Here is a 20517-nt window from a genome sequence, read left to right as displayed (position 1 = left end):
TAGCAGTTGTGGAAGAAATTTTGGAGAAAGACATACCTGCATTAATTCAAGCTTTGTGGAAAAGCTGATCTATTATTTTGACACTGTTCTCTAATCACATTTTTCTTGGGTGTCATTTAAAAACCCTTCTAACTCAATATCTTTATTGAAAAGAATACAGTATTCCAAAATGTTCTTAATACAATAGCTCCACTAAAAGAAACTGAATCATTTTTTCATGGAGGGGAAGGACTGCAGTTTGGAAAACTTAAGATGCCAAACTTTTTGAGGGTTTGCTTCAAATACTAATCCTGATGTAACTCTAACAAGTATTAAATATGCAATTATATATACTAGATATGTATCATATGATATATATCTAATATTCACTGACCCAGGAACTATCCCCATTCAGTTTTCACAACAGCCCTATGAGTAGAGATTGTTCTTATACCCTCATCTGAAAACGAGGCAATTAAGGGCTAAAAAGGCAATTCCTTTTTCAAATAGCAAACAACTGGTAGTAGATCTGAAAGCAGTAATTGCTTTTCTGTGCTATTTAATTTAAAAGTTATGTTTAAAGGACATTTAATGAATGTGCATATGAAATGCTCCTAACACTGCAGGAGGCACTTCAGCATATACCCCAGAACACACAATTCTACTTGTAATTCTACATGAATGTTCATGGTTCACAGTGTCCATCAATATAGGAAGTGGACAACAATAGTACATCCATAAGATGGGAATCTAGAAAACAGTCAATAGAACTGAACTAAATCTATTTCAAGCAGCATGGATAGACCTCAAATACATACTGTTTGTCAAATAAAGTAAATCAGAGAACAAAACTAATAGTATGATACCATTTATGTTTTAAAAATACATGTTATTTTAAATTGGCTTAAAGAATAAAAATCAATAAAAAGCAAAAAAAAAGGAAAATTTAAAAAGTGTTAAACAAAATAAAATATTTTCTATAGGTATAAGTATGAACACAAAAAGTATTTTTAATGATTTGGCGGACACTCACCAAATGTATTTAATAATTACCTCTGGAGAATGGAGGAAGGGGATTAAGATTAGCGGTAGTTGACCAAAGAAACTACAGCTTCATGTGTAATGTTCTCATTTTTAAAGGAAAAGTGGTTGCAATTGTAATATTAAAATTATTTCTTAATTAAGTAAAAGACAACTGAAAGCATGTTTAAAGAGTCCAATTCAGTACGTTCTCAGTTTTAACATCCTAATCTTTAGATTTAAGAAGCTGAATACCATGTAAATTCCTTATCGCCTGCAGAGGCAGCGGGAAACCCTGAACTTGAACCTTGGCTTGCACAAGACAGCAGAGGTAGAAAGAAGAATTACTGAATTTCCAGCAATGCTTGGAATGCATCTTTTATGCAACAAGAAAGTTTTGACTACATCTTGGACAGGAAGTTCACCACAAAAATGAATGGAATAATACAATGTTATAGCCAAAATAGTATCTTCAAGGATTAAAACAAGAATTCAATGATTCTTTTTTTTTAAGAATTCAATGATTCTTAATGTTTTTTATTAACTGTAAAAAGATCTCCAACTAACAAAGGACGAGTTAGAAAGAGAAAACAACCTAAATAACATATGCGTTGCACTACATCCCTGCTCTCTCTTCTGTGGTGACCCTTAGCTCTGCCCAGAGAAAATTCAGCAAAATGATGCTACTTCATCATCCCTAGCAGCATTTCTTCGGTTAAAAGGAAGACACGACTTCCAGCATACACACTCCTGAAAGCAACCAAGTCTCCCCAGAGACAAATTTTGTAAAAAACGAGAAGACAGTGGGATACTTCAGCAACATGTAATCTCTCCAGGTTTCACCTTAGGAAGAAACCAAATAATTTTTAACCTCCCTGTAAGAATTCTTGCAAGGCAACAAAGCAAGATCTACAGTAAGTTTTTAGAAGGAATTTTACTCTCTTTTGTGTCCAGAATAAATCAGGTTACAGGCAGATTTCAAATCCAAAACTGCAATGCTTAGCAACTCTCACTACTTATCATGAAGATGACATGGATGTCCTCAGCCCGCTCTAGAGGACAGTCTAGAGTGGAAAGACCCCTGTTTAGGAAGCCCTTCCTTTCTAAAGCTAGAACCCCCTAATCTCACCCTCTCTCCTCCCCAAGACCTGCATCACACCATCCCTAATGAACTCAGCAGGAGGCAGGTTGGGGAAGATCAAAGGAGGGGTGGAGACCACCAATAAAATCAACTAATGGACAATGTATTCACCTTCCTAGTAATCTTCTCACTCTTCTCATAGGTGCCATTTCAAAGTTGGTATTCCCTCCGGCAAATATTCAGAAGGACCTGACCAGTCAAAATTCCCATCTGACCATACCACTCTCTCCCAGCTATATAAAGACCCTGATGCTGGGAAAGATTGAAGGCAGGAGGAGAAGGAGACCAACAGAGGATGAGATGGTTGGATGGCATCACCAACTCAATGGACATGAGTTTGAGTAAACTCCGGGAGTTGGTGATGGACAGGGAGGCCTGGGGTGCTGAGATTCATGGGGTCACAAAGAGTCGGGCACGATTGAGCGACTGAACTGAACTGAACTGAAGCCATGGCAAGACCATAAAATAAAGGCTAGTCCCCATTCCACTAGCATCTCCTGTAATCTTTACAGTTTACCAGACGTCTAGATCTTAAAGAAAGACTTTAACTTCCATCCAAAATCTCAAGTTTATTTTCTACCAATGCCAAAACAAGAAAAACAAAAAAGGAAGTAAGAAAATGGCAGGAAAGAAAGGTTAAAAGAGAGAACGAGTAAGAGGAAGCAAGTATCCTGGATGTACCATAAACCCTTTACATATGAAGGAGTTTCATTTTGCAATCACATTTGTTAAATCCAATTTATTCATACATCCAACAAAATTAGCCTAGGTACCTAACGAACACAATTGGCCATATAGTACTGTGAATAGGTTTACAACACTTTTCACACAAATAATACATTAAAAAAACAAACACACACAAAAAAAATACTTTTAATCTTATAGTACAGTACCTTGAAAAGTACAGTGGTACCAATGACATCACTTCTGCTTTTGCACTTGCTTTCAGACATCCTGGGCTTGAAACCCACTTGGAGAGGATGCACACATGTGACAATGTATGTAGCTGAACTAACTTACATGACTGGACATGCAAATGCATGTTCACATCTTTGGAAGTTCATAACTTAAAGGTTTGCAGTAGGGGACTTACTGTTTACTGCTGGTACCTAGCACTTGTTAGGGATGGATCAGTTTACCTTGGCTCTTCCAAGTAGATCAACCTGAATCACACGATCTACCAGGACCGCAAGATAAAGCAAACAAGTTGCTCACTACCGGAAATCACAAATAACCAAACCCGTGGAACAACTGAACGGCATAATGTCAAGCCATTGTTCAGTAAAAGCACTTCAGTAGCAGGGTCACAACAATGGAGTCCAATTAGCCATCTCGATTGAGTTTTGATTTTTCAGGGGTAATTCTGAAGTAGAGCAGAGTATGAATGAATGCTGCTTCTTCAGTCAACTCTCTGAATGTCATCTGACAACATCAACTTAGTTAATATCAGAAACACATTCCTGAGACCTCTTGTATTAAGACTCATCATCTGGACCCAGCCTCCAGATGAGACCAGTGGAAATATGTCCTATCAAGTGAGAATAGGGGCTTCCCTGGTGGCTCAGCTGGTAAAGAATCTGCCTGCAATGCGGGAGACCTGGGTTTGATCCTGAGGTTGGGAAGATCCCCTGGAGAAGGGAACAGCTACCCACTCCAGTATTCTGGCCTGGAGAATTCCATGGACCGTATAGTCCACGGGGTCGCAAAGAATCAGACACGACTGAGAGACTCTCATATAGCTAAACAATGGTCCTGTTGGAACGAATATAGGTGGAATTTCACTCATCTCTTGTAAAAATGGAAAATAACAAGTCTCATATTTTTAAAATTAGCCGTGCCAAGAGATCAGCCTAGAACAGATACAAGAGTTTCAGAAAAAAACTAGGAGGGAGAGGAGAGAGTTGACCAAGATATACTGGGGAAGAAAAGCCAGGAATTATTTATTCATCCACATTTTGTCAGATGAGAATAAATGTTTAAAACATCTGAAAAAAAATGCTTATCTTGAAGGAACCAAAATTACAACGCTCAATCGTTGTTAGGGTGAAGGTCCCCTCTTTTCTAATTTGTAATTTTTCTCTATCTTGTTAGGAAAATATCTTGGTGAATAAATTAGCAATTGTCTCTAACTCATCCTGTCTTTAGAAGCTTGTGGCCACTCCCTTGTGTAACAGCTATACGTACATGCTACATGGACACTATGGGAAATTACATTAATCCACACTGCAGCATCTTTAGTCTGTTACCTCATTGATATATGTCACTTACGTTCACTTATTTATCAGAAAACACTGAGATGTTTTGTCTTGCCTTTTTCTTCAGTTGTGACTGTAACTTAAAACATCATTTCCAAAATTAGCATAAATGTAGAATTTTTCTCTGAAACTCTTCACACAGCTATTAGCCTCTCTGCTTATTTCCATTACATCTTGAAGTGGCTGTGATCACCTCACCAGAATGTAAACTCCGTGAGGGCATTATTATCTATAGCCACCAGGTAGTAAACACTCATCATGCTAGGTCTATATTAAGCATGATTCAAATACAATGTCATTTAACCCCAAGTGCAACCATGTGAAGCTATTACAACTATCCACATTGCATAAAAAAAGAATTTTGGTTCAAAGATAAGGCATTTGATATGAATCTCACAGCTGTGTTTTCTGGCTCTTCTCCTCCCCTCCCCTCCGCTCCCCTTCCTTCTCCTCTCCTCCCCCTCCTTTCTGATCTCTTACTCTGGCTCACTCTACCCAGCCTGTTTTCAGTCTTTAAGTCCATGTCCCCTGAGCCTCCATCTAAATTAGTTTTCTGTGTCATCCACTCTCATGTTACCCAATACTTATCCTTCATGTTATCACCAAATTATTTATTTGTATGATTTTTTCTTTCTTTAGCATATTATTTATTTATTTTATGATTGCTTACTTAACATCTATAACCCCACTAGACTATGAGGTCCAAAGAGGCAAGAAAATGCCTGTTTTGTTCACCACTGTGTCCCCAGTGACCGGGTGTCAGTAAAATCACAGAGTGAATGAAGGAATGAATGAAATGGCACAGCCAGAATTCAAACCAAAGCCTATCTGACTCGCAAGCCCATACTGTTCATCACTATGTTATCGTCACATATAGATATGCAATCATTTCTCCCTAAATTGAATTCTCTTCTGAACTTCGTTCAATACTGCTGGTCTGCAAGGCAACTCAGGTTGTTGTAGTAAAGAGCTGCATTTCCAAAATTAATGATAAGTTCACAAAATTTAACTTTGATAAATTCATAAATCTCCTTCCAACCACTTTTTGGAAGATTCCTAGGAGGGAGGGATAAATTGGGAGATTTGGATTGACATATACAGACTACTATATATAAAATAGATAACTAATAAGGACCTACTGTATAGGACAGGGAACTCTACTCAATACTCTGTAATGACCTATACGGGGAAAGTATTAAAAAAAAAGTGTATATATGTATGATATAACTAATTCACTTTGCCGAACAGCACAAACTAACACATTGTCAATCAACTATATTTCAATAAAAAATAAAGTTAAAGAAGATTCCTTCTGCTTTCTACAAGTTCGTATATGCTGTACAGGTTGGGTCTAGTCAATTTAGAAGCTTATATTTTCATTTAATATAAAGTCCTCTGTGGAAAATTCTTAAAGAGACGGGAATACCAGACCACCTGACCTGCCTCCTGAGAAATCTGTATGCCCATCAGAAAGGAACAGTTAGAACTGGACATGGAACAACAGACTGGTTCTAAATCAGGAAAGGAGTACGTCAAGGCTGTATGTTGTCACCCTGCTTATTTAACTTATATGCAGAGTACATCATGCGAAATGCCGGGCCAGATGAAGCACAAGTTGGAATCAAGATTGCTGGGAGAAATACCAATAAACTCAGGTATGCAGATGACACCACTTTTTATGGCAGAAAGCAAAGAAGAACTAAAGAACCTCTTGATGAAAGTGAAAGAGGAGAGTAAAAAAGTTGGCTTAAAACTCAACATTCAGAAAACTAAGATCATGGCATCCTGTCCTATCACTTCATGGCAAATAGATGGAGAAACAGTGGAAACAGTGAAAGACTTTACTTTTTGGGGGGTCCAAATCACTGCAGATGGTGACTGTAGCCATGAAATTAAAAGATGCTTGCCCCTTGGAAGAAAAGCTATGACCAACCTTGACAGCATGTTAAAAAGCAGAGACATTACTTTGCCAACAAAGGTCCATCTAGTCAGTTATGGTTTTTCCAGTAGTCATGTATGGATGTGAGAGTCGGACTGTGAAGAAAGCTGAGCGCTGAAGAATTGATGCTTTTGAACTGTGGTGTTGGAGAAGACTCTTGAGAGTCCCTTGGACTGCAAAGAGATCCAACCAGTCCATCCTAAAGGAAATCAGTCCTGAATATTCATTGGAAGGACTGATGCTGAAGCTGAAACTCCAATACTTTGGCCACCTGATGCGAAGAACTGATTGGAAAGGACCCTGATGCTGGGAAAGATTGAACACAGGAGGAGAAGGGGATGACAGAGGATGAGATGGTTGGATGGCATCACTGACTCAATGGACATGAGTTTGAGCAAGCTCTGGGAGTCGGTGATGGACAGGGAAGCCTGGCATGCGGCAGTCCATGGGGTCACAAAGAGTCGGACATGACTGAGTGACTTAACTGAAGTGAAAGTCCTTTGAATTTTTTTTAATCTGTTCACATTACAAAATAATGTCTTAGTTAAGAAAGCCACAGGCAAGTTAATTAATTTCAGGTCCTATTTTAAGTGACAACAATTTCTCAGCATTTATATTGGATAGAGCTCCATGGGAGGTATTGGGTGTAGCTGTCAAGGCTCATAAAGAATGCAGATTTGGGAACATTGCCACATATGGAATAGCTTCCTTGAGTGGAATGGGGGAAACGAAAACCTCTGTTGACAAAGAGATGGGACATTTTATTCATCAGAATCTTATATATATTTTCACATATTAATGATTCTAAACTTCTTCTCAAGTGGGGGTTTTTTCACTCTATCTATTATCAAACACTTGATAAATTATCTTAAAGTGAAAAATTTTCCAAGATGTAATATTTCAGTTCCAAAGCTGAGTGGTGTACTTAAAACATGTAACAAGTTGTCTATTCAAATTGGCTCCTGAGGAATATTTCCCTTAGAAGGAACTTGAAATACAGTTTAACCCATTTTCCAAAAGAGCAATTCTCTAGTGCAATAAAACTGTCATAGGGAGATTTAAATTTTGCTGGACTTCAGTTCAATATTCATCATTTTATGTCAACCTTTAAGAGAAGGAGCAAGTAATTTCAAGATAAAATTTTCTAAGCATGATTTACAATTGCCAAGTCATGGAAACACCTAAGTATCCATCAATGGATGAATGGATAAGGAAGAAAATGTGACATATTTATATCCATCTCTATCTCTAGATATAGTTATAACTAGGGGGCTTCCCTGGAATCTCAGCTTGTAAAGAATATGACTGCAATGCAGGAGACCCGAGTTTGACTCCTGGGTCAGGAAGGTCCTCTGGAGAAGGGATAGGCTACCTACTCCAATATTTTGGGGCTTCCCTGGTGGCTCAGATGGTAAAGAATCCACCTGCAATGCGGGAAACCTGGATTCGATCCCTGGGTTGGGAAGATCCCTTGGAGAAGGGAAAGGCTATCCACTCCAGTACTCTTGCTTGGAGAAGTCCATGAACAGAGGAACCCAGCAGGCTACAATCCATGGGGTCGCAAAGAGTCTACACGACTGAGGAACTTTCACTACATTGGGTTGGCCAAAAAGTTCATTCAGGTTTTTCCTTAGATAGCACAGAAAACCAAACAAACTTTTTAGTCAATCTAATATACCTAAATATATCTATATCTAAAAATGAAATACTACCCAACCACAGGAAAAAAGAAAACTTTCAACAACATAAATGGACCTTGAAGGCATTATGCTAAGTGAAATAAGTCAGAGAAAGACAAACATTGTATGATCTCATATGTGGAATCTAAAACAAGCAAAAATCTCATTAAAAAGAGAGAGGTCAGAGTTACAGTTACCAGAGGAAGGGGGCGGGGGTTGTGTGGGGTGCGGGAATTGGATGAAGAAAATCAAAAAGTACAAACTTCCAGTTATAAGATAAATAAATACTGGTCCTATAATATACAACATAATGACTATAGTTAACCCTGCTGTATGATATATTGAAAAGTCCTAAAAGTTCTCATCACAAGGAAAGAAACATTTTCTTCTTTTTTTTTTCCTTTTGCATCTATACAAGATGATGAGTGTTAATTTAACTAAATTTATTGTGGCAATTACTTCACAATATATTTAAGTCAAGTCATTATGCTGTATGCCTTAAACTTACACAGTGCTGTATGTCAATTGTATCAGTAATATTGGGAAAAATATGTTCTATTATCTGTTTTATCTTTTGTGTTGCTTAACAATGCTCTCTATACAATGCTTCTACACACAGTTTCATCTCCCTACATGACCCCACTAACTTCTGTGGGTCCTATGGGTTTCCCAGGTGGCCCAATGGTAAAGAAACGGCCTGCCAATGCAGGACACACAGGAAACATGGGTTTGATACCTGGGTCGAGAAGATCCCCTGGGGGAAGAAATAGCAACTCACTCCAGTATTCTTGCCTGGGAAATCCCACGGACAGAGGAGCCTGGCAGACTACAATCCATGGGGTCGCAGAGTAGGACACGACTTAGCGCCTAAACAACAACAGTACACTTTTGTTAATTCCTTCATGGTCTCTTTCCTCCATACAGATATTAAAAGTATATTTTACAACCTACTGGCATGAAGATGAACATATCAAAATATTACACATTAAAATATTTTCTCAACCTAAAAGTTATCTTTTTTTCTCCCTCTCCTGATTTTAAAAGAATTTAAAACATTCTCATGGGTCCCTTAAAGTATGGTGGTCCCAGGGGCACTGATGGATAGGTTGGTTCTGTCTCTCTAGGAAAACCAGGCAGTAGATATGACAAACTCTCCCCACTTTTCTGTTGTTGATCGTCAGCCTTTGTGTCTGTGTTGAGCACCTGAGGCCTTGCTGCACTGTCCTTTCTGATGGACTACAAACCCATTGGTTCTAACAACGTCCTCAAGCATGGAAGGACTCAGTGAAGTGATCCTGTGTATTAGGGTCCTCCAGAGAAACAGAACTAGTTATATATATATATATATATATATATATATAGTTGTTGTTAAGTCCCTGAGTTGTGAATGACTCTTTGTGACCCCATGGACTGTAGCCCACCAGGTTCCTCTGTCCATGAGATTTCCCAGACAAGGATACTAGAGTGGGTTGCCATTTCCTTCTCTAGGGCATCTTCCTGACCAAGGGATTGAACCCACATCTCCTGCATTGGCAGGTGGATTCATTACCACTGAGTTACCAGGGAAGCCATATAAAAAAAAAAATATATATATATATATATATATATTTTTTTTTATAAATGTATGGCATATATATATATATATGTACACACACACTTGGCCCAAATGGCATGGTTTTTAAACCCTGGTCCAGAAATGGCCTTAACATACTTAGCTAATTACTATCAGAATCAAACATTTAATAATCAATATGGACAAAACCATAATCACTGTTTTGGGCAGCTATTCCCCAAATTCTGTCAATTCTAAGTAAACCCAGGGAAAGGGTGCTCCAATATATGGAAAAAGGAGAACTGGAGGGAGCCATGACCACCACTCTGCTAAGCAGCTTTCCATTCTCTGCTCATCTGGCCCTCCTCTCTCAGTACCTCCTGCAGCTCATCCTCCTTGACCCACTTGGTAACCTACGACTCTCTGGACTTCATCATCAATCCTTTTTCTTCACCACAGAGGACACCTTCACTAGTCTACTTCATGCTCTCCTGAGATTTCAACCATCTTCAGTAATTGATGGCTCCCCAATCTGCATCTCTAGCTAGAGATTCATGCTTCCAACCGCCACTGAACATCACCTATGGGTCCTGTTGGTACTCCAAAGTCAATGTCATCTCCCTACCAGCACCATCATTGGCCTCAATAACTTCAGCAAAGCTTCCCCTACCCCAGCTCTCCCCCTGCCCCATCCCTGCACCTCCCGTAATTGCTTGTCTTTCCTTCTAGAGCCTTATCTGACACCATATCTTTACTCCAGCCATGTTTGCCTTCTTCCTTTTCCAAACCTTTATTTACTACCCCATTTATTATTTACTCTACTGTGAGCTCGATAGTTAGAAAGAGCATCTTCTACATAATATCTCAATTCATTCAGTTCAGTTCAGTTCAGTTCAGTCGCTCAGTCATGTCCGACTCTTTGCAACCCCATGAATCGCAGCACGCCAGGCCTCCTTGTCCATCACCGACTCCCGGAGCTTACTCAAACTCATGCCCATTGAGTCGGTGATGCCATCCAGCCATCTCATCCTCTGTCGTCCCCCTCCTCCTCCTGCCCCCAATCCCTCCCAGCATCAGGGTCTTTTCCAATGAGTCAACTCTTCACATGACGTGGCCAAAGTACTAGAGTTTCAGCTTCAGCATTAGTCCTTCCAATGAACACCCAGAACTCATCTCCTTTAGGATGGACTAGTTGGATCTCCTTGCAGTCCAAGGGACTCTCAAGAGTCTTCTCCAACACCACAGTTCAAAAGCATCAAGTCTTCAGCGCTCAGCTTTCTTCACAGTCCAACTCTCACATCCATACATGACCACTGGAAAAACCATAGCCTTGACTAGACAGACCTTTGCTGGCAAAGTAATGTCTCTGCTTTTTAACATGCTATCTAGGTTGGTCATAACTTTCCTTCCAAGGAGTAAGCGTCTTTTAATTTCATGGCTGCAGTCACCAACTGCAGTGATTTTGGAGCCCAAAAAAATAAAGTCTGACACTGTTTCCACTATCTCCCCATCTATTTCCCATGAGGTGATGGGACCAGATGCCATGATCTTAGTTTTCTGAATGTTAAGCTTTAAGCCAACTTTTTCTCTTTCACTCTCCTCTTTCACTTTCATCAAGAGGCTTTTTAGTTCCTCTTCACTATTGATTACAGGTACATAATTTCTTTAGAGCTTTATTTCAATCTTACAGAAAAGTTGCAAGAATAATCAAGTATATGCCACACTTAGATTCACCAACGGTGACAACATTTCATCACATTTGATCTAGTCTTTTCTCTCTGTCCATTACAATCACGACAGCTGAGTCATTTGTGAGTAATTTGCAGACATCACAGCCTTCAACCCCTACATACTTCAGCCTGTATTTCTAAGGACAAGGACATTCCTTTGCATACGGCTGTGAAATTCAAGAAATTTAATGATGACACCATACTATTCACCAATTATCTCAATAACATTCCTTAGAGCAATTAAAAATGTATCGCATGTATTATCAGCTATTGTTAATCTGTTGAATCCAGTTCTCAGCCTTTCTTTTTCTTTTATAACATCAACAGTGAGATAAACTGACATATGGCTCCTGGCATGATGCTCTGAGATTCACACCATCTCTCATATAGGTTCACTGATAAATGCCAAAAGTGATTAACTTGAATCTAAGGATGAGGAATCATGAGACACACCCAAACTGAGGGACTTGCCACCAACTGTATTCTTTTTTAAATTGGGGCATAGTTGCTTTACAATATCGTGTTAGTTTCTGTGTACGACAAAGTGAATCAGTCATATGGATACATATGTCTCCCCAAACCTTGGACCTCCTCCCTTTCGTTCACACAGAGAACTGAGCTGAGCTTCCTGTGTATACAGCAGGTTCCCACTAGCTACCTATTTTACACATGGTAGTGCACTCTTTCTAAACACACTTCCCCTAGGGAAGCTATTTCTAAAAACACTCCCTCCCAGCATCACTGACAACTCAGCACACATGTCATCTCCTGGGCGAGTCATCTGGGCCCACCCTATCCAAAGCCGACCCTCTACACCCGTCAGTCTTGATCCTCTGATCCCCCTTTAGTGTTAACCACACTTTGAAATTACCTTGTTTATCCATTTGTTTATTTTTGTTATCTATTTCCCCCCACTAAAATGTACCGTTTATGAGAGTGGGACCTTATCTAAAACAGCACCTGTTTTAGAATTGACGCTCACTTTTTAACTGCTGAAGCAAAGAATTTCCCTATCTTTGGTGCCCTGAGACTCAAAAAACATTCACCACATGGGTGACTCAATCTATGTATGATTCACCAAGCAGAGTTTTTTTGGTTCAGGTTTCCTCCCACATTCTCATTTCTGCTTACTAAATAGTCACAAAATTTCAACATCAAGACTTCCTTTTTGCTTCTCCACTCTATCCATTTCATTTACCCTGAAGTAGAAAAGACTTTAGTGGAAATGTGACAACTAGTCGGGTCTTGACATTGTTCCCCTTTGCACTGACATTGAGATTAGATAATGATGACCTAGAAATGCTGAAAAATATGTTTCCGTACAAAGCTAACGCGGAAGAGTCAGGAGGGACAGCATAAGAATAAATTTAGTCAACAAAAAGGAAGTTAGTTCAGTTACTCAGAAAGAGAATTCATATATTTCCTTTTACTAGCAATATTTAAAATATTTTATTCAAGCACTATCTAACATGTAGAGATAGAAGCCATAATCAATTGTAGTGCTGGTATCAATAAGAGAAAGAGAAGAGGGCTGCTGGTCCACCTCGGCGATGCCTTTGAACTTCTCTGCCTTAGATCAAAGCCACCAAAGCACCAATTTCAAAGGAAAAAAATTGGAAGCGAAACAAAGTAAAAAGAAATCTTGGGGAAAGAACCTAGCATAAATAATTCTAAGTACAGCAAATGTTACTCCCTTTTTCAATTAAAATTTTAAATTGTCCTTGAACACAGAAAAAGTAAGTCTTTATAATTAGTCAACTTAATTCAAGTGCAAACCAAGAAGCACTCACTATTGTTTCAAATATCCTGTACATTGCACTTTAAGTAAAGATTCACAACACCTTTTTGAAATACGAAAGGAAAATCAATGGTGCTCTCTGCTTGGTGTTCAAAAAGTTCTTTTATCCACCTGTTATTTGAGTGTTTCCCCTCAGCCAGGTGGTCCAAGAATAATTAGATATCAAGAGAAACTAAGTGTTGCAGTTTTAAACTTGGATATACAAAAGAATTAACTGCTTGTCATTCATTTTTTAAACTTTTCATTCTGAAGTTATTTTAGACCCAGAAAAAGGTTGCAAGATTAGAACAGAAAGATTCTGTGTACCCTTTACTCAACTTCCCCTAATGTTAACTATTTACATATCTGAGGCATGTTAAAGCCAGGGAATTAACTTTGCTATAATACTATTAACTAAACCTCAGATCTTATTCAAAGTTCGCGAGTTTTCTAATAATGTCCTTTTTCTGGTCCAGGGGTCAACCCAGGCTCTCACATTGCTTCTAGCTGTCTTGTCTCCTTCAGCTCAGTTCAGTCACTCAGTTGTGTCCGACTCTTTGCGATCCCACGAATCGCAGCACGCCAGGCCTCCCTGTCCATCACCAACACCCGGAGTTTACTCAAACTCATGTCCATTGAGTCGGTGATGCCATCCAGCCATCTCATCCTCTGTCGTCCCCTCCTCCTCCTGCCCCCAATCCCTCCCAGCATCAGGGTCTTTTCCAATGAGTCAACTCTTCACATGACGTGGCCAAAGTACTAGAGTTTCAGCTTCAGCATCAGTCCTTCCAATGAACACCCAGAACTCATCTCCTTTAGGATGGACTAGTTGGATCTCCTTGCAGTCCAAGGGACTCTCAAGAGTCTTCTCCAACACCACAGTTCAAAAGCATCAAGTCTTCGGTGCTCAGCTTTCTTCACAGTCCAACTCTCACATCCATACATGACCACTGGAAAAGCCATAGTCTTGACTAGACGGACCTTTGTTGGCAAAGTAATGTCTCTGCTTTTTAACATGCTATCTAGGTTGGTCATAACTTTCCTTCCAAGGAGAAAGCGTCTTTTAATTTCATGGCTGCAGTCACCATCTGCAGTGATTTTGGAGCCCAAAAAAATTAAGTCTGACACTGTTTCCCCATCTATTTCCCATGAGGTGATGGGACCAGATGCCATGATCTTCGTTTTCTGAATGTTGAGTTTTAAGCCAACTTTTTCACTCTCCTCTTTCACTTTCATCAAGAGGCTTTTGAGTTCTTCTTCACTTTCTGCCATAAGGGTGGTGTCATCTGCATACCTGAGGTTATTGATATTTCTCCCGGCAACCTTGATTCCAGCTTGTGCTTCTTCCAGCCCAGCATTTCCTTAGTCTCTGCCAATCATGACCTTGACACTTTTGAAGAGTATTGGCCAATTATTTAACAGAAAATCCTTCAAGGTGGGTTTGTCTAACGTGAAAAAGCTGGCTTAAAACTCAACATTCAAAAACCGAAGATCATGGCATGTGGTCCCACCACTTCATGGCAAATAGATAGGGAAACAGTGGAAACAGTGACAGACTTCATTTTGGGGGGCTCCAAAACCACTGCAGATGGTCACTGCAGCCATGAAATTAAAAGACACTTGCTCCTTGGAAGAAAAGCTATGACCAACCTGGACAGAATATTAAAATGCAGAGACATTTCTTTGCTGACAAAGATCAGGCTAGTCAAAGCTATGGTTTTTCCAGTAATCATGTAAAAGTTGGACTGTGAAGAAAGCTGAGCACCGAAGAATTGATGCTTTTGAACTGTGGTGTTGGAGAAGCCTCTTGAGAGTCCCTTGGACTGCAAGGAGATCCAACCAGTCAATCCCAAAGGACATCAGTCCTGAATATTCATTGGAAGGACTGATGCTGAAGCTGAAGCTCCAATACTTTGGCCACCTGATGCGAAGAGCTGACTCATTTGAAAAGACCCTGATGCTGGGAAAGATTGAGGGCAGGAGGAGAAGGGGATGATAGAGGATGAGATGGTTGGATGGCATCACTGACTTGATGGACATGAGTTTGAGCAAGCTCTGAGAGTTGGTGATGGATGGTGAAGCCTGGTATGCTACAGTCCATGGGGTTGAAAAGAGTCAGACACAACGGAGCGACTGAACTGAGCTGAACTCATAATCAGATTGTTATCAATAATTTTTAATTGTATAAAGCCCTTTTTTATTTGAAAGAAGAAAAAACATTTAATTACTTATCTAGTTCAATCTCTACCAATACACTTTCTAGGACATGGTCCAATTGGTTGTTTCATAGTCCAAAAAGGTATTTATTCCCTTGGGCAAAGAAAAAAAGCCATCTGGTTAACTTCTACAGCCATATATAGCCCAAATATTTTATATCCTTTTATTCTTCTTCATAATGACTTAAACATTTTTGTATTTTTAGCTTTTTAATAGTTCCCTTACCAAATTTTTGTCTGGTGGATCTCTCAGATACATACAAAGGTATATTAAAATTGTTCTACTGTAGGGGTAGATTTGCCTACGTCTTCTCAGAGATTTTTGCTTCTGTCTATTTTGGATTTATATGTTTTGAGGCCATTTTATTATGCATATACATTTAGAATTGTTGTAACTTTTTCTGATAAATAATTTTTATTATTATGTGGCAGTGATATAATTTGTATCATCATTGTGACTTTCTTTACCTCTAGTAATGCTTTTTTGCTTTAAAAGTATTCTGTGTAATATTATTATATCCAGTAAGGTTTCCTGTGCTTACTATGTGTCTGGTAAATCTTTTCAAACATGTTGCTTTCAATCTTCCCATATACTTTTGTTTAAATATGTCTTTCATAAATAGCACACACCTGAATTTAAAAAAAAAAATTCTTTGACAATTTTATTGGTTAACTGAGCATTTAATCCATTTACACTTATTATAATTACTGATATATTTGTATTTCTTTTCATCGTCTTTTTTTCTTTTACTTTGCTTTTTCTCTTTCTTTCTTTCTCATTTCTTACCTTTGTGGGAGGCTTCAGGTTGTTTTCCTTTATACCTAGAATACCAAGGCTTCTGACTTAAATTCACATGAAGACATTTGATTAGAGTCAGATCTTTTCTTAATTTGAGTTTGATTAAAAGGAGGAGAAAACAAAAAAGAACAGAACAAATCAAAGAGAAAGGAAATGGAATAAAGTGGAAATGGTTACTACTTCACACCCACTAGGCTGACTACATGGGGGAAAAAAAGAGTGGGTGAAAGAAAGGAAGGAAGGAAGGAGGATGGGAGGGAAGGAAAGAGAGAGTGAGGATGTGAAAAAGGAAGGAAGGGAAAATACAAGTATGGACAAGGATGTGGAGAAATTGGAACATCTGTGCATTGCTGATAAGAATGTAAAATGGTGCAGTTACTATGGAAAACAGTAAGGCAGTTCCTCAAAAAAAATGAAAATTGGGGACCTTGCTGGTGGTCTAGTGGCTAAGACTGGCACTCCCAATTCAGAGGGCCCAGGTTCGATCCCTGGTCAGGGAACTAGATTCACAGACCACAGCTAAGAGTTTGCATGCCACAATTAAAGATACTGAAACCTGCAACTGAGATCCAGTGCAGCCAAATAAATAAATATCAAAAAGAAAAAACTTTATAAAAAATTGAAAATTGAAATACTACATAATCCAGCAATTACAATTCTTATACTCAAAATAACTGAAAGGAAGATCTTGAAGATCTGTTGTATGCCCATAGTCATAGTAGCATTATTCACAATATAGTCTAAGTGTCTTTGTACAGAAGAATGGATAAGCAAAACATGACATATACATGCAATGGAATATCATTCTGCCTTCAAAAGGGGAGAAGTTCTAATGCACGTACTATTAATAATACAGCATGGATGAATGAATGAACCTCAAGGGTACTAAGCTAAGTGAAACAAACCAGTCACAAAAGGATGAATACAGTATGATTTCACTTAAACGAGGTGCCCAGAGCAATCAAATTCAGACACAGAAAAAGAATGGTGGTTGCCAGGAGCTGGGGAGAGGAGGGCATGGGGAGTTACTGTTAAGTGTGCACAGAATTTCAGTTTTAAAGATGAAAAGAGTTTCAGAGATAGACGGTGATGATAGTTGTACAATAAAGCAACTGTACTTAAGGCCACTGAACTGTACACTTAAATTTTGCTAAGACAGTAAATTTTATGTTATGTGTATTTTACCATAACTTTTTAAATGTTTGAAATGGTGGGGAAATAAAGAAAAACTGACTTTACTTCTTTCATAATTATACATGACCAGTTTAAGTCCTCTTTCCTTTGAAGAACTATAGCTGCTGATAGGCCGTGTTGCTATTTACCTTTGCTTCTGATAACAACTCCATCGGGCCGCTATTCTAACTCACTCTTGTTTCACAAAGAGGAAAGCAACTTGCTCAAATTCCCAACAGTGATGTATTCAGTCACCCCGTTGGCAGCGTTACATATATTGACTGTGAATCCCTAAACCACACTATGTCATAAGCTTTATGATCCCATGTTGCAGATGAAGAAACTAAGTTCTGGGACATTGTCATTGTTTTTTTGTGCTCAAAGTGTCACAGTTAAGTGGTGTAATCAGGACTGCCTGAACTCATAGCTAATACTTCTAGTCCCTGCAGTATTCTACTTCCTCATACACTTGGTTATTATCCCCACTTAGTATTTTAATCTGTTTTTCAGTGCATAATGGTATGGCAGAGAAAGCAGTAAACTTCAAAAAGAAAGATATTTAAACTGTTCCATTATTTGCTAACTGAACAAGCTATATCTTGTGTATAATGGGAAATTCCTGCCCTGCCTATCTGAGTTGTAAGATTGTCTCAGATAAGTATTTTGGAAACTGAAAAAGTAATTACAGTAGCTTCTCAATAAAATTTAGGTCTTTCGGGTCAATAAACGTCTTGGGCTTGGGGGCTTCCCCAGTGGTCCTGTGGTTAAGAATCTGCCTTGCAATCCAGGGGACACCAGTTCGATCCCTAGTTCCGGAAGATCCCACATGCCATAGGCGACTAAGCCTGTGAGTCACAACTGCTAATCTTGCTCTCCTAGAGCCCAGGAACCACAACAAGAGAAGTCACCGCGATGAGAAGCCCATGCACCCAGACTTGAAAGTAGTCTGGCTCTCCAAAACCACAGAAAGCCCGAGAGCAACAACGAAGCCCCCGAGCAGCTAAAAATAATTTTTTTAAAAGTCTTGGTCTTGGTGGATATTTTCCTTTATGTATGTGGTAAAATTTACCCTAAAAATCTCAGTATAAATCAGTAGGATCATTCAATATGATCATTTATTTATTACTAAAACGTAATTATTTTTTCCACCTTTACAGTAGAAAATGGGCAGATGCCACCAATTAGGAACATCATCAATAGTGGGACAAACTGACACCATGTACCTCCCGCTCTGATGAACTGAGACACATCACTTAGATAGTATTCCTACCAAAAATCTCATCATGAAGAACAATCTGATAAACCTATTTTACAGAACAAGTGACCTAGATTCTGCAAAAATATCACCGAAGACAAAGAAAGACCGAGGAACTGTTCCAGGTTTACAGAGACCAAAGATAAAGCTAAGTTCAATGTGTGATCCTGAAATGAAAAAAAAAAAAAATTTGCAGTAAATGGCATTATTGGGACAACTGGCAAAATAGCAGATAGTGGGCGTTATATAATATTATTATAAGGATGTTAAACACACTGAACTTGATCATTGTGTTTTGGTTAGAAAATTCCCTTGTTCTTAGGAGACTCACACCAGAGTATTTTTCAGGGATGAAGGGCCATGAGGTCTGTAATTTACTTTCAATTTGTTCCCTCAAGCAAATGTAAGCAGTACAAAAACTCTACATACTTATGCACGGGCTAATATTCTTAACGCACAAAGGATACAAGAGAGGGACAAAATATGTAAATTTTCTAGTGGAAGAAAAACTAACTTTATTTGTACAAGATGGCACTAGTTTTCCACAAATACATCAAGAATCAAAAAAATCTAAATAGAAGGAAGGCACTATCTGGTCAGATATAAAGGCAGCCATCAAAGCTGCTGAATGTTAGAATTCCCTACAGCTTGAGAATCCAGCCCAAGTTTTGAATTGTTAAGAGCGTGCCCCAGGGATTTTTGTGGTCAGCTGAGCTGAGTACACCTCTGGGGTCAGCAAGCAGTTCGACTGAATAGAGTTCCCCCTCGTGGGGAACCTCTGACACACGCTCTGCCGGGTGGGCCCCTGCGCGGGGTCCAGCAGGGGACACTTAACCCAGGCTGAGCCGGCAAGTCCGCGAAGCCCACCTGGGAAAAGACGCGTAAATGGATCCGACAACGGAATGACCGTTTCTGAAATGATTAGCAACGAAAAGAGCAGCGACTTCCCTCAAGACTGTAGTATTAACCTTACCACCTCCGGTTTTGAAGAAACTGCTCTGAGCCACGTCTCTCAGTAGCTAAGGAGTTTAAGATAAAAGCAAGAAATTCTTGGCGCCGGGGGAGAGGGTTCGGGGAGGGTCTACAGGAGCCAGATACACCGTTTTGAGAATGTCACCCATGTGGATGACCAAGAGACGCGACTTGGTACAACCTCAAGTTCAGCCGCGTTTCACAAACTCACGACCTGCCCCCTCACTTCCTCAAATTCGCCGGTCGCTGGCACTGCCAAGTCCCTCTTCGACGCGGGGACGTTCCCACCACGATCCACCCGGGCTACCGAGAGGAGAGCTCGCCGGCGAGGAGCGCCGCGCGCAGCCCGAGCCGAGCCTCCCCGGCGCCCTCCCCAGCAGAGACCGACCGCCGGCGCCGCCCAGGCGCGCGCCCGTGGGCTGCGACGGTACCTCGGGCGCGGGCGGCGAGGCGCCGAAGGCGGCGGGGCCGGTGGGCGGCGGGCGCCGCGGGCCGGAGGAGCTCATGGCGGCCGGGGTCCCGCGGCGCGCTTGGACCGGCGGGCGCGGGAGCCGGCGGTGCGCGCGGGCGCGTCTCCTCGGGCAACCGGTAAACACTGCGGCGGGCCGGCGGGGCCCCGGACGCTGGCGGCGCCCGCGGGACCCGGAATCCTCGGCCGGGCTGCGAGGCGTCCGGGCCCCCGAGACGCGCCCGGGGGGCGCCGGGCAGACCCTGATCCTCCCCAAGTTGTCCCGGGGGGCGGTGCGGCGCGGCGGCCGAGCGGCCCCATCCGGCCAGGCGGAGGCTCGGCCAGGCCAGAGCCACCGGGGCCGGCGGGGCCGGAGGTCGGTCCTCACCGCCGGGCTCCCGCGCGGGCGCAGTTCCGGGTCTTGTCCTCGGGTCAGGGACTAGTGACAGCGAGGGGACAGGGGCGGGGGAGGGGTCCGTGGTAACCGTGCTGGCGGCGTGCGCTGTCCTGAAGGTGCATGAGCATTTATTTAGCGCCCACTGTGTGCCAACAGTTCTGCTTCTTCCAGCGCCCCGGCCGCCG

At 40.7% G+C, this 20517-nt stretch overlaps 1 protein-coding gene across 6 annotated transcripts in view; it reads right to left on the bottom strand.

Annotated features, from left to right (window-relative positions):
- The window catches only part of CCDC170 (coiled-coil domain containing 170), an 88810-nt gene extending 68539 nt beyond the window's left edge, over positions 1-20271 (bottom strand). The window contains exon 1 of one of the 6 annotated variants that reach the window (XM_043888313.1): positions 19919-20271. In XM_043888313.1, the coding sequence (XP_043744248.1) occupies positions 19919-19993 (75 nt within the window). In that variant the 5' untranslated portion in view covers positions 19994-20271. The other 5 variants (XM_043888310.1, XM_043888315.1, XM_043888316.1 and 2 more) reach the window with 5 other exon arrangements.
- Between the last annotated feature and the right edge of the window lie 246 nt (positions 20272-20517).

This window comes from Cervus elaphus, chromosome 26 (genome assembly GCF_910594005.1).
Source record: "Cervus elaphus chromosome 26, mCerEla1.1, whole genome shotgun sequence".
Taxonomy (NCBI): Eukaryota; Metazoa; Chordata; class Mammalia; order Artiodactyla; family Cervidae; genus Cervus; species Cervus elaphus.
Note: the sequence above shows the minus strand (reverse complement) of the source record. Positions and strands in the feature narration are given on the sequence as shown.